This window comes from Mastomys coucha, unplaced genomic scaffold, assembly GCF_008632895.1.
Source record: "Mastomys coucha isolate ucsf_1 unplaced genomic scaffold, UCSF_Mcou_1 pScaffold18, whole genome shotgun sequence".
Lineage (NCBI taxonomy): Eukaryota > Metazoa > Chordata > Mammalia > Rodentia > Muridae > Mastomys > Mastomys coucha.
In genome coordinates, this window is record NW_022196900.1 from 76,875,372 (window position 1) to 76,890,820 (window position 15,449).

The window sequence follows — 15,449 nt, forward strand, 5'->3', positions numbered from 1 at the left end:
ATTTCTGTTAGGAGTAATGGTAGTGCACAGCTATAATCCCAGCTGAAGATCAAGGCCGAAGGCTAGAAAGTCTGTGGCCACAAAATCTGTTTAGGCTACAGAGAGAGACTTTGCCACAAACAGCTGCATAACAAGACAAGAAAACTCCATGATTCATGCAAATCACCAGTAGTCACTACAACATTGCAGATTCTCAAATATCAGCTTCCACCTGAATTAGACAGGGCTCTCCAGAGATGGGGATGGGGAAGGAGAGGGGAAGGTTGAGAAGGGGAGAGGGGAAGAGGAGAAGAGGGAGAGAGAGAGAGGCAAGGGAGAGGGGAAAGTGGAGAGAGGGAGAGGGAGAGAGAGACTCCTCTCCTTTTTGCTCCATTCATTCCCTCCATAGATGAGGTCCACCATGGGAGTGCTAACCTCTATCTGCAGATTCAAACGTCCTACTTTGCAAAGGTTCTCAGTCACACCCAGGAGTATGTGAAGCACATTCAGGTTGACATAAAATGGACCTGGAAATATCCCTTTATTTCCTTTGTCAGAAAATATAATAAGCAGTGGTCAGGAAAGGATAACTGCCCACCTGCAGGCTGAGCATCCATGACAGGCATGGGGGCACTGAGCATCTATGACAGGCATGGGGGGCACTGAGCATCCTTGGTAGGCGTGGGGACACTGGGTCAAAGTTGAGAAACAAGCTCCTGGTTAACAGCTTCGCCGACCTGCTGACCACAGTACACAGCTGAACAACTCCGTTCTTCTACCGAGATCCTGGGTTAATAGTTATTTACAGCTCATCACCTGGCTGCCAATCTCAGTTGACAGTCCAGCCTTTTCTTTGTGAAAGAACTTTGAAGGGGAAAAAAAATCCATGTTCAGTTATCATCCTTCTTCAGGAATTACCTTTAAAAGTCTGTAACTCACATTAGCCACTGTTCACTGATAATGCTTCCTAGGTTTTTTGTTTGTTTGTTTTTGGGCGGTTGTTTGTTTGTTTGTTTTGAGACAGGGTTTCTCTGTATAGCCCTGGCTGTCCTGGAACTTACTCTGTAGACCAGGCTGGCCTCGAACTCAGAAATCCTCCTGCTTCTGCCTCCCAAGTGCTGGGATTAAAGACATGCACCACCACTGCCTGGCTATGTTTCCTAGTTTTAATGGGTCATATATGTTGAACACATATAATCTTAGCACTCAGGAAACAGAGGTAGGAAGCTAACTGGAGGCTAACCTGGTCTACCTATTAAGCTCCAGGTCAGCCTGGGCTAGAGAGAGACCCTGCCTCCCTTCTCTCTTACACAGCATATATTATTCTTTACATAGTTAGTAATATCTATAAAATTATAGGCTATATATGTTAATTGCTCTATGAAGAATATCTATTTGCCATGATCTTTATAAGCATATCCCAGCACGTGGGTGAAGTGTATTTTGTAACTCTATCAGTACATATCCATTTCAAGTTCTGATGGTGCGGAAAGGAAGTCTGGGCTATAACATGGTCTAAAGGATGATTAACACACATCTACTCAAACCAAACTCATGAGGCTCAATGCTGAGTACCAGGGAGACTGTGATGGCTCCTAAGCATCTTTTACAGTAAGACAGATACTGGGAGAGGTCACATGACACTGTTCACATGACACTGGGGAGGCAGATTAGGCAGGTATCACCAAGGCTCTTCTGCCATATCAAGAATTCCATGGTCAGGCAGTGGTGGTCCACGCCTTTAATCCCAGCACTTGGGAGGCAGAGGCAAGAGGATTTCTGAGTTCGAGGCCAGCATGGTCTATAGAGTGAGTTCCAGGACAGCCAGGGCTACACAGAGAAACCCTGTCTTGAAAAAAAAAAAAAAAAAAGAAAAGAAAAAAAAAAAAAGAATTCCATGGTACAGAGGGTCATACAGGGGTGAAACACTGACAGTTCAGAATATACCAGAACAAGAAGAGGTCTTCCTGCCCTGGGTCCTACCACAGGCTATGATTGTGGCAGAACTCTTGGCTGGTAGAGACCTTCTCAGCTACAACAGAATCTACAGCTTGTCCTGTTCTGGCTTTTCCTTAAGGGATGCTACACCCTGTGTTGGATCTGAAGTCTCTACCTGCCTGTACCTGCTCTTCATAGATCCTTCCCCTGTGCTTCCTCAGAAGCTCTTGGGATTCTGAGTTCATCTTTGGACCCTCCTCTTGGCTCAGCCTGCTTCCTGTGGAGATTGCCATCATGGTCGACACCACAGACAAGAGGTAATTACCATATCAGAAGCCGAATCACTTTGGGGCCACAGAGATGGCTCATAGTTAAGAGCACTGGCTGCTACTCCAGAGGAAAAGAGTTCAGTTCCCAGTACCCACACGGTGGCTCCCAACCATCAGTAACTTCAGTTCCAGGGATCCAATGCCCTTTTCTGACCTCTGTGGGCACCAGATGCTTATGTGGCAGACAGACATACATGTAGACAAAACATACATACACAAAAGTAAATACACAAAAATAAATACATCTAAAAGAAATGATGTTCAAGCATTTTAACCATTAGCACACAGCAGAAGCCTCGAGGAAAATATCTTTGTGAACATATTTTATGAACATAAATTGTCTTTCTGTTTCTTGTACCTTTTAGAATAATTTTTTAAAGTTAAGTATGTGTAAGATACGTGCATTGCAAGATGCAAACCATGGCTGAGAAGAAATAAAGTGCATCAAGGACACCACCTCCATAGTTTTGAGGATTCAATGTTGTTAAAATGTAATGTTTCTCTAAGCTGACGTGAACAGTGCATGCTACTCCATCAAAACCCTCACAGGTGTTCCTGTCAAAACTAAATGTAGCAATGGTAAAGACCTGGAATAACCTATACAACATAGAAAGACCTTCACAGTCAGAACTGTGGTGCTTTCTAACCTAAAACTTATAATAAAGCCACAGCCAGCAACTGTTTCAAAAATAGACACATGGATGACTGGGGCAAAGAGTCCAGCAAAAGACTCAAACAACTTTTTCTTTTTTAATTTTAAATTGTATGTGTATAGTTGTTTTGCCTGCATGTATGGCTGTGCACCATGTGCCTGCAGTGCCTGAAGGAGCCGGAAGAGGGCATCAGACTCCCCTGGAAATGGAGTTACAGCCAGGTGTAAGCAGCCATGTGGGTGTTAGGAACTGAACACAGGGCAGGCAGTGGTGGCGCACGCCTTTAGCCCCAGCACTTGGGAGGCAGAGGCAGGCAGATTTCTGAGTTTGAGTCCATCCTGGTCTACAAAGTGAGTTCCAGGACAGCCAGAGCTACACAGAGAAACCCTGTCTGCGGGGAGGAGGGGAGAACTGAACCCAGGTTTTCTGAAAGAGCAGCCAGTGTTCTTAATTGCTGAGCCATCTCTCCAGCCCCATACAATTGATGTTTGAGAAAAGTGTCAAGAAAGAAAGAGTTGGGATGGTGAGATGGCTCAGTGGGTAAGAGCACTGACTTTTCTTCCAAAGGTCCTGAGTTCAAATCCCGGCAACCACATGGTGGCTCACAACCACCCGTAATGAGGTCTGATGCCCTCTTCTGGCACATCTGAAGACATCTACAGTGTGCTTATGTATAATAATAAATAAATCTTTGGGCCTGAGTGAGCAGGGCCAACTGGAGTGAGTGGGGTTGACTGGAGTGAGTGAGCAGAGGTCCTAAAAATTCAATTCCCAACAACCACATGAAGGCTCACAACCATCTGTTCAGTTATAGTGTACTCATATTCATAAAATAAATAAATAAATCTTTTAAAAAATTATTTATTATTATTATTATATAAGTACACTGTAGCTGTCTTCAGACACACCAGAAGAGGGCATCAGATCTCATTATGGGTGGTTGTGAGCCACCATGTGGTTGCTGGGATTTGAACTCATGACCTTTGGAAGAGCAGTTGGTGCTTTTATCCGCTGAGCCATCTCACCAGCCCAATAAATAAATCTTAAAAAAAAAAAAAAAAAAGAAAGAGTTGTTATTGTGAGAACCGAGTAAACAGGAACATCTTAGACAAACACCAGGAGGCCAGGAATTCCCATTGAGCTTAAGGTCTGGAAGTTTCAAAAGAATTCACTGAGTAACATACTGCCCCAGGAGATGCCCCAACCGCAGGGAGTAAAGGTTCCAGAAGATGTCCCTACCACAGTGGGGCAGATCTCTCACCACCCCTTCTGTGTACCAAAGATACCTCCTCACCAGGGGCCACCAATGGACACAAAGAACAATGGGCTCCACCAATGAGAGATAACCAACTCATGCTGTTACCTAAAACCTATGTTCTGAAAAAGTATAAAGAGTGTGTGCTTTTGTTCTTAGGGGTAGCTGCTTCTCCTTTGGGTCTGAGATGATCCCAGTGCACTGAAACAATAAAATCCTCTTGCTTTTTGCATCGATCCAGGCTCCACGTGGTTCACTCAGGGGATCCCCGGTAAGCTAAGGCTCGACAGAGTCTTACATTTTCAACAAACGGCTTTTAGGAAAAGTAGCCGCACTTTAGGAAATGAACAACACTCAACCCCTCCATCTCCGTATAAACAAAATAGTATCTTTAATAGATCATAAACCTAAATGTGCAAACTAGAACTATGAGACTCTTAGTAGAAAGGACAAGAATCAATTTGTGGCCACAGAGCAAAGAAAAATAAAGTGGTCATATTGGATTCCATCACAAAATTCACCTCCTCTTCATAAAGCCCTGGAAAGAGAACAATGAGCCAGAGAGTCGGCTGCACTATCCTGAGGACCAGAGTCCAGATCCCAGTGCCCTCACAATGAGTTAGAAGTTCCATACATCCCTGTAATCTCAGTTCCAAGGGGACAGAGACAGAAGCATCACAGAGTCCTTCCAGCCTAGCCAAGAAAACAGGAGCTCTAAGTTCAGGGAGAGCCCCTGCCTCAAAGGAATAAATAGGAGAGAGTGATAGAGAAGACATGTGGCCTCCTTCTGCTCCCCACATTTGCATAGGCACATACATCTGGCAGACAAATGTGTGCATACACTCACACAGACATACATTCAATAAATAAGTACATTTAGTAAATAAATACCTTATAAGAAAATGAGGACTAGCTCAGTGGCTGAGAGCACTTGTCCAAGGCTACACCGTGAAACCTTGTCTTGAAGAACCAAAACCAAAAGCCAAAAACCAAAAAGAAAAAAAAAAACCTTCAGATAGTAACTTAGGGAAGAATGGGTTATTTTGCCTGTACTTCCAGGTAACACTGAGGGAAGTCACAGTAAGAACTCAGGGCAGGAACCTGGAGGCAGGAGCTGATGCAAAGGCCATGGATGAGTGCTGCTTACTGGCACTCAGCCAGCTTTCTTATTGCACCCAGGATCACCAGCCCAGGATTGGCACTGCCCACAGTGTTAGGTTCCAGACCTGGGTCAAGTAACTGAGGTATATACATATTAAACATACCAAAGCAGACCTGGCCTTCAGGTTCTCCCAGCATCCCTCAGTTCCTACCTATTACCAAGTATGGCTGGTATATTCTGCCCTCTACCCAGAACTTTCCAGCCCAGGGGCTGGCCCTCCCCTCTCTCAGAAGCTCCTCCCTATGTAATCCAGACAATCCCCCCCTCTTCCTTCCTTCCCCATGGTGATTTCCCTGGTTCATTCCTTAGGGCCAGCCTGGGAGCTGCTTCCCAATAAACCTGCCTTTATATGCTTTAATCTAGCTTGAATTGACTCATTTCACCAGCAGAGAATAATTTATCACACAATAAACTGGCCATCCCACATCGATCATCAATCAAGGAAATGTAGCACAGGCTTGCCCACAGGCCAGTCTGGTGAGGGCATATGCCACACTGAGGTTCCATCTTCTGTTGCAAGATATTTGATCACATTGTGAACCCTGAGATTGTGCTAATTACTGGAACAAACCTGTTTTTAGTTGTGGTATGGTTCAGCCTTAGCACACACCTTTAATCCAAAGGCAACCATAGGTCAAGAGGCAGAGCAAGCAACCAGTTGACAGGAAGTGAACATAGGAATATTAAGAAAAAAAAACACAGAGAGTAAGAGGGAGTCAGAAGGACTGATAGACACACAGGAAGTAGAAGGGAGGGACATTACGTTTGAAGGAGGCTTTTTGAAGGAGGGGCATTTGTGGTGGGATGTCAGCTAAAGAAGAAGGTCGGCTGGGTGCTTTCCTGCCTCTCTGAGCTGGCAGGCTTCCACCCCTGCATTTGGCTCCTGAGTCTTCATTAGTAAAATTGAACAACTGAGAGTTTTTTAAAAACAACAACCTTCCAAAATGACTCTAGGTTGACATGCAACCAGACAGCGCAGGTGGCAAAGCACAGTTCTAGTATCATCAGTGTGACAGTTCCTTTCCTGTGGTCTTAGCAAGAACTATCCCAAGGCTTGCATGCTAATTTTTAAAACAAAGTTTCTTGAGCAGTTAACACTGTATCTGACACTAGAAAGTCGGTTATGAAACAAATAGAATCTGAAGCCGAAGAGACACTACATAGGAAAGTATGTACTAAAAGTCACTAGGACTGGGGAGATGGCTCAGCGGTTAAGAGCACTGTCTGCTCTTCCACAGGTCCAGAGTTCAATTCCCAGCAACCACATGGTGGCTCACAACCATCTGGAATAAGATCTGATGCTCTCTTCTGGTGTGTCTGAAGACTGTTGCCCTGAACAGTGTTGCTGTTCAGGGAAACAGTGTACTCACATCCATGAAATAAATAAATCTTAAGAATATACCGGTGAATGTAACTAATCACAAAATGTTACAAAAGGAGAGCAACATTTTTATTTGGCGACTGTGTTAACACAGAGTTAACTGTGTTAACTCTATGCTGTTATGGAAATCCTCCATTTAGGGGCTGGAGGGATGGCTCAGCAGCTAAGAGCATGTGCTCCTCTGCCAGAGAGGATCTGCATTCAGTTCCCAGCACCCACATGCGGCCCCCACATGGCAGTTTATAGTGATCTTTTCCCAGTGGATTTGACACCTTCTTCTGACCTCCTTGGGCACTACATGCATGTGGTGCATAGATATACATGCAGGCAAAACATCCATACACATAAAAAACAATGGCAAAAATAAACAAATCCTACATGTATACAACAGCAACAGTGTTGCTGTTCAGGGCAAGTACCTAAAGTGAACCCTTAACCTTGCCAGGTGTGTTCAGGTTAAAACTCATCATCTCTGTATCCTGACATGCAACAACTGTCAGAATCAGTTCTCAAGGACTAACTTAGACAATGGGTAGCTATGCGGCTCACACTGCTGGTTGCTATTGGATACACAACAAATAAATTCCAGCACTAAAGCACACTCACCATTTCTCCAAGCACCTTTCTCTCAGAATCAAGCGATCGAACCCGGTTTCTTAATGCCAGAATTTCCTCGTCCAGTCTCTGGTTATGTTCCTTTGCTCTTTGTAGGTCAGTTGTACCTAAATAGAGAGGAAGGACAGTTATTCCTCTGGGCCAGCTTTACTTTGGGAGGCACTGGCTCCATGCACTCCTGCGTGCCACTCTCTTCTGCTATGTGCCTTGCTTGCACAGGACAAGCCACCAAAGGAGGGAGCTCTACCCACCTACTGTAACAGACCAGAGGCTTTGCACTTCTCACACAAGCCTAATGAGCCTTTTGAGTACAAAGTTTCCAACAACACAGGTTCTTTTAGAAACATGAAATATTTCTTTATTTCCTATGTACCTGATTGTATGTGTACTGGCTGGTTTTAAGTGTCAACTTGACACAAGCTAGAGTTATCGCAGAGAAAGGAGCCTCCCTTGAGGAAATGCCTCCATGAGATCCAGCTGTAAGGCATCTTCTCAGTGAGTGATCAAGGGTGGGAGGGCCCCTTGTGGGTGGTGCCATCCCTGGGCTGGGAGTCCTGGGTTCTATAAGAAAGCAAGCTGAGCAAGCCAGTAAAGCATCAGCCCCTGCTTCCTGACCTGCTTGAGTTTCAGTCCTTACTTCCTTTGGTGATGAACAGCATGTGGAAGTGTAAGCTGAAGAAACTCTCTCCTCCCCAACTTGCTTCTTGGTTATGATGTTTTTGTGCAGGAATAGAAACCCTGATTAAGACAGTGCATGTGTGCATGTGTGTGTATGTGTATTGTGTGCAAGAGTATGGTGTGTGTGTAAGTATGTGTGGTGAGAGTGTGATCTGTGTGTATGTGTGTGTGTGTGCATGCATGCCAGAGGACAACTTGCTGGCATAAGTTTTCCCCTTCAACAGTATGTGTCCTGGGAACTGAACTCAGGTCATCAGGCTTGGTGGCATTTAACCTACTGAGCCATCTCGATGTCCCAGGAGCTGAAATTTCAAAACAGCTGTGCTTAACTTTTAAAAATCAAATGACAGAAAGTTTTCTTTAGCCCCGTCTTTTGGGTATTTTAGACATTTCTAGACTCCTCCACTTAGGAGTTTTACTAACAGCTTTGAGGAGTTCTCTAAGTAATCACTAGCCAGTCCGTCTTTGGTGAGTGTGTTCAGTTTGACCACCCAACAAGCTGTTTTTGAATTTCTAAATTCATCGGGGGTATTTGAGAATACCTGATTTTGGTGTACAGTAACGCTGGTCACTTAGAATTTGGAAAGTATTCTCTTCCTTAGCTTTTTGGAAGTGTTTATATAAAACCTATTTGCTAGAATTTACTTGTGAAGCTGCCTGATTCTGGAACTTTCTTAATAGATTTCTAATGACAGAGTCAACATCAATTCTCCTGCCTCTGCCTCCTGCGTGTTTGGTTGTTGTTGTGTGTGTGCTCATGTGTGCGCAAGCATGTGTGTGTACATGTCAGTGCAGGAGTGCATGTACCACAACACAAGTGCAAGGGAGGAGACAGCTCTTTAGGAGTCACTTGTCCCTTCCCACCTTGTTCTGAGGCAGGGTCTCTGCTTGTCTCTGCTACTATACTGTGTGTGCACTGTTCCACAAGTTTCCTGACAATTTCCCTGTCTCTGCCTCTGGTCTGGAAACAGGATCGACGCGATTACAGATGAGCACCACAGACGCGATTACAGATGAGCACCACAGACGCGATTACAGATGAGCACCACAGACGCGATTACAGATGAGCACCACAGACGCGATTACAGATGAGCACCACAGACGCGATTACAGATGAGCACCACAGACGCGATTACAGATGAGCACCACAGACGCGATTACAGATGAGCACCACAGACGCGATTACAGATGGGCACCACAGACGCGATTACAGATGGGCACCACAGACGCGATTACAGATGGGCACCACAGACGCGGTTACAGATGGGCACCACAGACGCGGTTACAGATGAGCACCACAGACGCGGTTACAGATGAGCACCACAGACGCGGTTACAGATGAGCACCACAGCACCTTGCTTTTGAACTTTTACTTGGATCTTTGTGGCAAGCACTTTACCTGCTCAGTCTTCCTGGACCTTTTTTTTTCCTTCCTTTTTGAGACAGGGTTATTATGTAGCTCTGGCTGGGCCAGGCTGGCCTTGAACTCACAAAGACTCTGACTCTTGAGTGCTAGAATCAAAAGTGTGGGCCACCACCCTTAACTGGGCCTTTTTTTTCCCCCAGAGCTGAAGACTGAATCCAGGGCCTTGTGCTTGCTAGGCAAGTGCTCTACCACTGAGCTGACTCCTCAACCCCCCTAACTGGGTCTTAACTCTTATTTTAATAGTTCCATCCTTCTGCGGGTTCACTTTTCATTCGCTTTTCTTATTCTGAATTTTTAGGTTGCTTTATACCTTATTTGATTCTAGTGTAAACATTAAGTACCACGAGAGTCCCTCAAGCCACAAGTTTAGCCCTCAAGCCACCGATTTAGCCCTAGAGCCACAAATGTAGAAAAACTGCTAATGAAGGTTGAAGTCCACCATGACCAGATGGCCTCCCTCTGGGATCCACGAAATATGGGAGACTCCCTTCTTTAGCAGGTTTTCCCCTCTGACCTTGTCTGATGAATTCTAAGCCTTCATACTCACTTCTAACTGAGGAATGTCACCTAGCCTCAATTAGTTTATAGGGCCAATTTCCTTTCTCCAGACAAAACCTTTCAGCCAGCACAAGAGATTCCTGAAATGCTTCCCCATGCTAATGAGAAATTCCAGGTACCCTCAGCCCTCAGCCAATGAGTGGCCTTGGACCATCTTGGACCTTCAGTCCCCTAAAACTTTGTAAGCCTTTAATCACTCTAGGCAAAGCCGATCTGCCGACAGTGTGTGCATTCTAGGTTTCCACAAGTACCAGCCAGGTCTCCAGCAGTCTTGCTGATTGTTGTAGTTACCTGACCTGTGGGTCACCATAAGCAGTTTTGAGTTTATAATCATATTCTTATATTTCAAAAGGAAAGAATAACTAATTTTGGAATTATTTAAAACTGACAAAAATCATTCTGTGAATTATTTTTGTTGTGACCATTGAAATACTTAAATCTTGTATAAGAATACTTAAATAAACATGGCAGTGTCAGATCAACTCATTTAACACCATTCTGAGGCTATTGGCTTCCCAGTGAGCACACAGGAGGTGTTACTGAATGGAATTGCAAGGGCCTTCCCCTTCAGTGGTCTCAGAATGGTCTTTGTCCTGGTGACAGGTTTTGGAACTGGACATCTAAGGATTCACACATCAGCTGTGATTTTTTTATTTTGTAGTTAATGGTAACTCAGTTAGCCTTCCCATGATTCAGCATCTTTATCTATGAAATAGGGATAAAAGTATTCCCTACTTGATTCGTTGGTAATCACAAAAAGTTCCTGGCAGAGCAGCGGCTGCCCTGTCCACGGCAAGTGACGGCTGTGGCAAGGGCAAGCGTGGCAGCGGCTTTAGGAGTGGTACTCGTGATCTTCATTATTGGAGACATTTTAAAGACTTTTATTTTATCTATGTGTGGGTATCTGTATACATGTATGCAAGCATCCACAGAGGCCAGAAGAGGATGTCGGATCCCAGGAGCTCAAGTTACAGGTGGTTGTAAGTTGCCCAATTTGGGGGCTACCCCAAGCTCGGGTCCTCTGCACAGACCTTTAGTGTTAACCCTGGAGCCCAGCTCCAGCTCCTAACTCATATTTTACACTGTCTGTGCTATGCTCTTGTATGGTTTGCTATTAATTATTACTGTATATGCTACTGACTCACCAGTTTCTTTCAATTTTGTCAGATTATCTTTTAATTTTTCAATTTCCAGTCGGGCATTCTCAAGTGTATCACCTAAAAGAAAAAAGAAAGAAAACATATATACAAAAAGTAAATGAAGAGCTGAAGAAATAGCTCAGTGGTTAGAACACAGGAGAGGACTCAAGCGCTCCTCCAAAGGATTCAGGTTTGGTTCCCACAGCCCACATGGCAGTGAACCGCCTGTCAGTCCAGTCTGAGGGGACCGGACATCTCTTCCGGCCTCCTCGAGCTTTGTGCACTTGGGGTGCACAGGCATACATTGTAGCAGGATTTTCCCTGTCCAGTTAATTTAATTATTAACACAACAAGAAGCCCATGATTGGACAGGGAAACGGGAGGCAGAGCTAAAAGTTGCAGAGGCCGGGATCCACACAGGAGAAGAGGTAAGGGAAAATGGAGGACAGGATGATTCAGATTCTGCATGGCTTTAAATAGCTGCAGGTTGCTATCATATCATATAGGGATAGAATAATTGGGATAACTTGTTCAATCTAGTTGAGCAGCTTGTATCATCATCAATTGGCTCTGAAATTGTTGTGTGGGCATCTTGTGAATTAAGAATTTATTGATATGTAAGTCTGACTGATTAATTATAAGCGTCTAGAGTTTTGATTTTACTGGATTACAGGGAATTATGACAGCTAACTGTGAGGTGGGAGGTCATTGCATGGGGCTAGTGTGGCAACAACCCACCAAGGGAACTTGGCGAGTCAGGTAGAGATGTCTCCAGAGCTCTGGGCCAGAGAGTCTGCCAAGATGAGAACACCCCACTGGAGCCAAGTGACCCACCGGTGCCCGGCGTAGCAGGGCTCTTTTTAAATATTTCCTGCAACAATACATCAGGCAAATATTCATACACATAAAAATAAATACTCTCTCTGTGCCAAAAGCAAATGAGCTGGGCATTGTATCCCTTTAACCCCAGCATCAGGGGTTCTATTAGTTTGAGGCCAGCCTACACAAGAAGGACCTTGTCTCAAAACAACAAAAAAAGGAAAAGAAGCAAATGGCCCATATAGTGATCATTTTTCATGCCTTTTTTTCTTCTCTTTGAATTGTCTCTACAGAAACACAACCTATCTGGAAGCTTTCCTGAATTCCTTTCTAGCGTTCCTATCATATCCCATGTTTACTCCTGGACCTCTGATCTCAAACTTTTTTTTTGTTTTTGTTTGTTTTTGATTACCCCTCCCTCCACCCCCACCCTCGAGGGACAGGGTTCCTCGGTGTGGCCCTGGCTGTCCTGGAACTCTCTCTGTAGACCAGGCTGGCTAAGGTATTGTGTCGGGCACTATGTTGGTCACTGTCCTCATTGCTAGGACACAGTAGCTGACACACACGTCTTGAGGAGGAAGTGTTACTTGTGGTTCAGTTCTAGGGTACAGACTGTCATGACAGCAGGAACGTAAAGTCACATCCCACCCAAAGCCAGGGAGCAGAGAGATGAAAACTCTGACTCAGCTCACTCTTTGCCTTTCTTCCGTCCAGGACTCCAGCCTACAGAGGGTGCAGTTCACACTGAGGGAATCTCTTCCCATCTCAATGGACCCAGTCTAGAAACTAGATCCCAGCCATGCTCAGAGGGGCATCTCCTAGATCCCGCTAGGTTGTGAATTAATATTAACTATCAGGGTACAAAGAATTACACAAGGATGGCAGATGCGGGGCATTGGAGTTGATGGGGGATGCGGGGGCGGGTGGTTAGACTTTCTAGTTCAGGTTTTACCCCTTTGCTTCTTGTGACTCCCAACTGTGATTGGCTGGTAGGTTTCCTAAACTGTTAGAATGAAAGGCCTGCTACCAACAAGAGGCAAACACAGAGCTTTGTAAGACACCGTGAGTGCATCGCACAACTGCACACTTCATTACTGGGCCAGCAACACTCAGTTCTCCAGGGTGAATCCCACTGTAACCCACTGGATTCATAAGAAACCATATTCTAGTTATAACAACACTATTTCTGCTGCTGCCTCCAGGAACATCTGCTCCTATTATCAGATATATATGACAAATCTACAACGTAGGCACCCACACCCCAATTTATGGGTGACATAAGCAAGTCGGCCAACAGCAGCAACAGCTCAGTGCCACGGCGGAACTAAATGACTGACAGGGATGAGAACCAGGGGCCATTTGTTTTCTATGTGTCAGAGATGTCAGATGGCTTCTGTGTCACCAAAACAAGTTTTCCAGCCAGGTGGTGATGGTGCACGCCTTTCATCCCAGCACTCGGGAGGCAGTGATAGGTGTATCTCTAAGTTTGGGGTCAGCCTGGTCTACATAGTGAGTTCCAGGACAGTCAGGGCTACACAGAAAAATCTTTTATGGAAGGAGAAGAGGGGAAAGAATGGCTGAGAAGCATGAGCAGTGGAGAGAAGGCAGGAAGAACGAGAGGAAGCAGGAGAGACAGTGGGCCTTCTGGGAAGGACAGGGATCCAGAGCTGCTTAGGTCTTCGGAGCAAAGGATTGCGAGGGTGGTATGCACGGCAGACAGTCAGGCATACCAATAGCCAGGAAAGCCATATTTGCTCCACCAGCGTTAAGTGAATCGGGGCTTCCAAACATTTAAAAGTTCAGAGGAGGTATTGCAGATATTCAGAAAGACATTGGTTTTCATTTTAAAAACTGGGCTGCAGATACAGCTGTGGGCACACACCTATAATCTCAGCGCCCAGGAGGTAGAGGCAGGTGGAGTCTAGTCTGAAGCTATCCCAGCCTACACAGTGAGCCTGATGCTAGCCAAGGCTACATAGTGAGACCCTGTCTCAAAAATAAAATCTACCTTTAGAACAACACAGCCAAATATATTGTTTGCCCAACTTAAAAACTGCCAGAGACAACCAAGTTCATTAAACTCGGTTGACCAGATTTTCTACTATGTTTTCTACTATGTTTGTGAAGAGTTTGAACCCTCTGGCTTTTTGTTAGCCTTCATAAATGAGCCACAATCCTAGGACTGGATGTACATTTTCTCTTTTGAGAGAAGGCTTTGCTATATAGTTCAGAATGGAATTCACTCTGTCAACACATCCTTGAATTTACAATCCTCCTGCCCTAGCCTCTCAAATGTAGGTATTACAAGCATGCACCATCACGCCAGGGTTGCTTACATTATAATTTATTTATTTTTATTTTATATGCATCAGTGTTTTGCCTGCACGGGTATCTGTGTAAAGGTGTCTGATACACTGGAATTGGAGATACTAACAGTTGTGAGCTGCCAAGTGGATGCTGGGAATTGAACCCAGATCCTCTGGAAGAACAGCCAGTGCTCTTAACCACTGAGCCATCTCTCCAGCCCTACAGCTGTATTTTCTAAGTCCACTTCTTTAGTTATTACTCTAGCTATAAGTCTTTGTTTTTGTTGTTGTCATTGCTGTTTTGACAGGATCTTTCTATTATGTAGCTGTGGCTGTCCTGGAACTTGCTATATACATCAGGCTGGCCTCAAACTCCCAGAGATCCACGTGGCTCTACTTCCCGAATGCTGGGAGTAAATGCTTGTATCACTGTGTCCAGCTCAAAATATGTTTTTTTTGGGGGGTGGGGGTAATAACAATTTATTTAGTCTTATATCAAGCTTAATAGCAACAAAAGAATAAAGAGGTAAATTGAGTTGGATGGAATAAAACCTTTTGTGCATCAAAGGAAACCATCAAGAGAGCAAAGAGCTACGAAAAGTGATGGAGAATATTCCTGGTGTCACACAAAGAGACAGACCTTTGAACAATGTAAGAGTAACTCCAAAAGCAAACTTCTACTTTTGCCCACGTTTGCACAGTGATCCAAAGGGATGAGCAAGCACACTTGGGCAGGAGGCCCTCTTAGCATCCACCCTCAGGCAGGACAGTGGTGGGTATGTTTCACTCCACGACCTCATTATCTTATGGATTAAGATAAACCGATAATGGCACAAGGTGGGACAGTCAAGTCTCAGGAATGCCTGGCATCCTTGTGACACCAACAGGCATGGTTTCCCAAGATGAGGAGGTTAATGGAACAGTGATTTTTAGCAAGCTAGCCACCTTTGCTGGAAAAGACCGCTCACAATTCAGAAGAAGTATTCGCAAATCACCTGTCTCATAAGAGATTCAAATCCAGAATGTTTACATTAGAAATCATACAGTTAGAAAAGCAGCAATGGCTGGCTGAGTGTGGTGGCCTGGAACCTTTAATCTAGAACTCAAGGGGCAGAATCAGGCAAAGCCCTAAAGTCATGGCCAGAAGAGTTACCCGATGAGACCTGGTCTCAAAAAAGAAAAAAAGAAAAAAGAGGCTGGAGAGATAACAG

General features: G+C 44.8%; 1 protein-coding gene across 3 annotated transcripts in view; it reads right to left on the reverse strand.

The window, feature by feature from the left end:
- The window catches only part of Ccdc30 (coiled-coil domain containing 30), a 98,260-nt gene that overhangs the window by 61,716 nt on the left and 21,095 nt on the right, over positions 1-15,449 (reverse strand). For all 3 annotated transcript variants that reach the window (XM_031378470.1, XM_031378468.1, XM_031378469.1), the window contains 2 exons: positions 11,120-11,191; positions 7,304-7,419 (listed from right to left, as the gene is read on the reverse strand). In XM_031378470.1, coding sequence (XP_031234330.1) covers positions 7,304-7,419; positions 11,120-11,191 — 188 coding nt within the window. The remainder of the gene's footprint in view (positions 1-7,303; positions 7,420-11,119; positions 11,192-15,449) is intronic.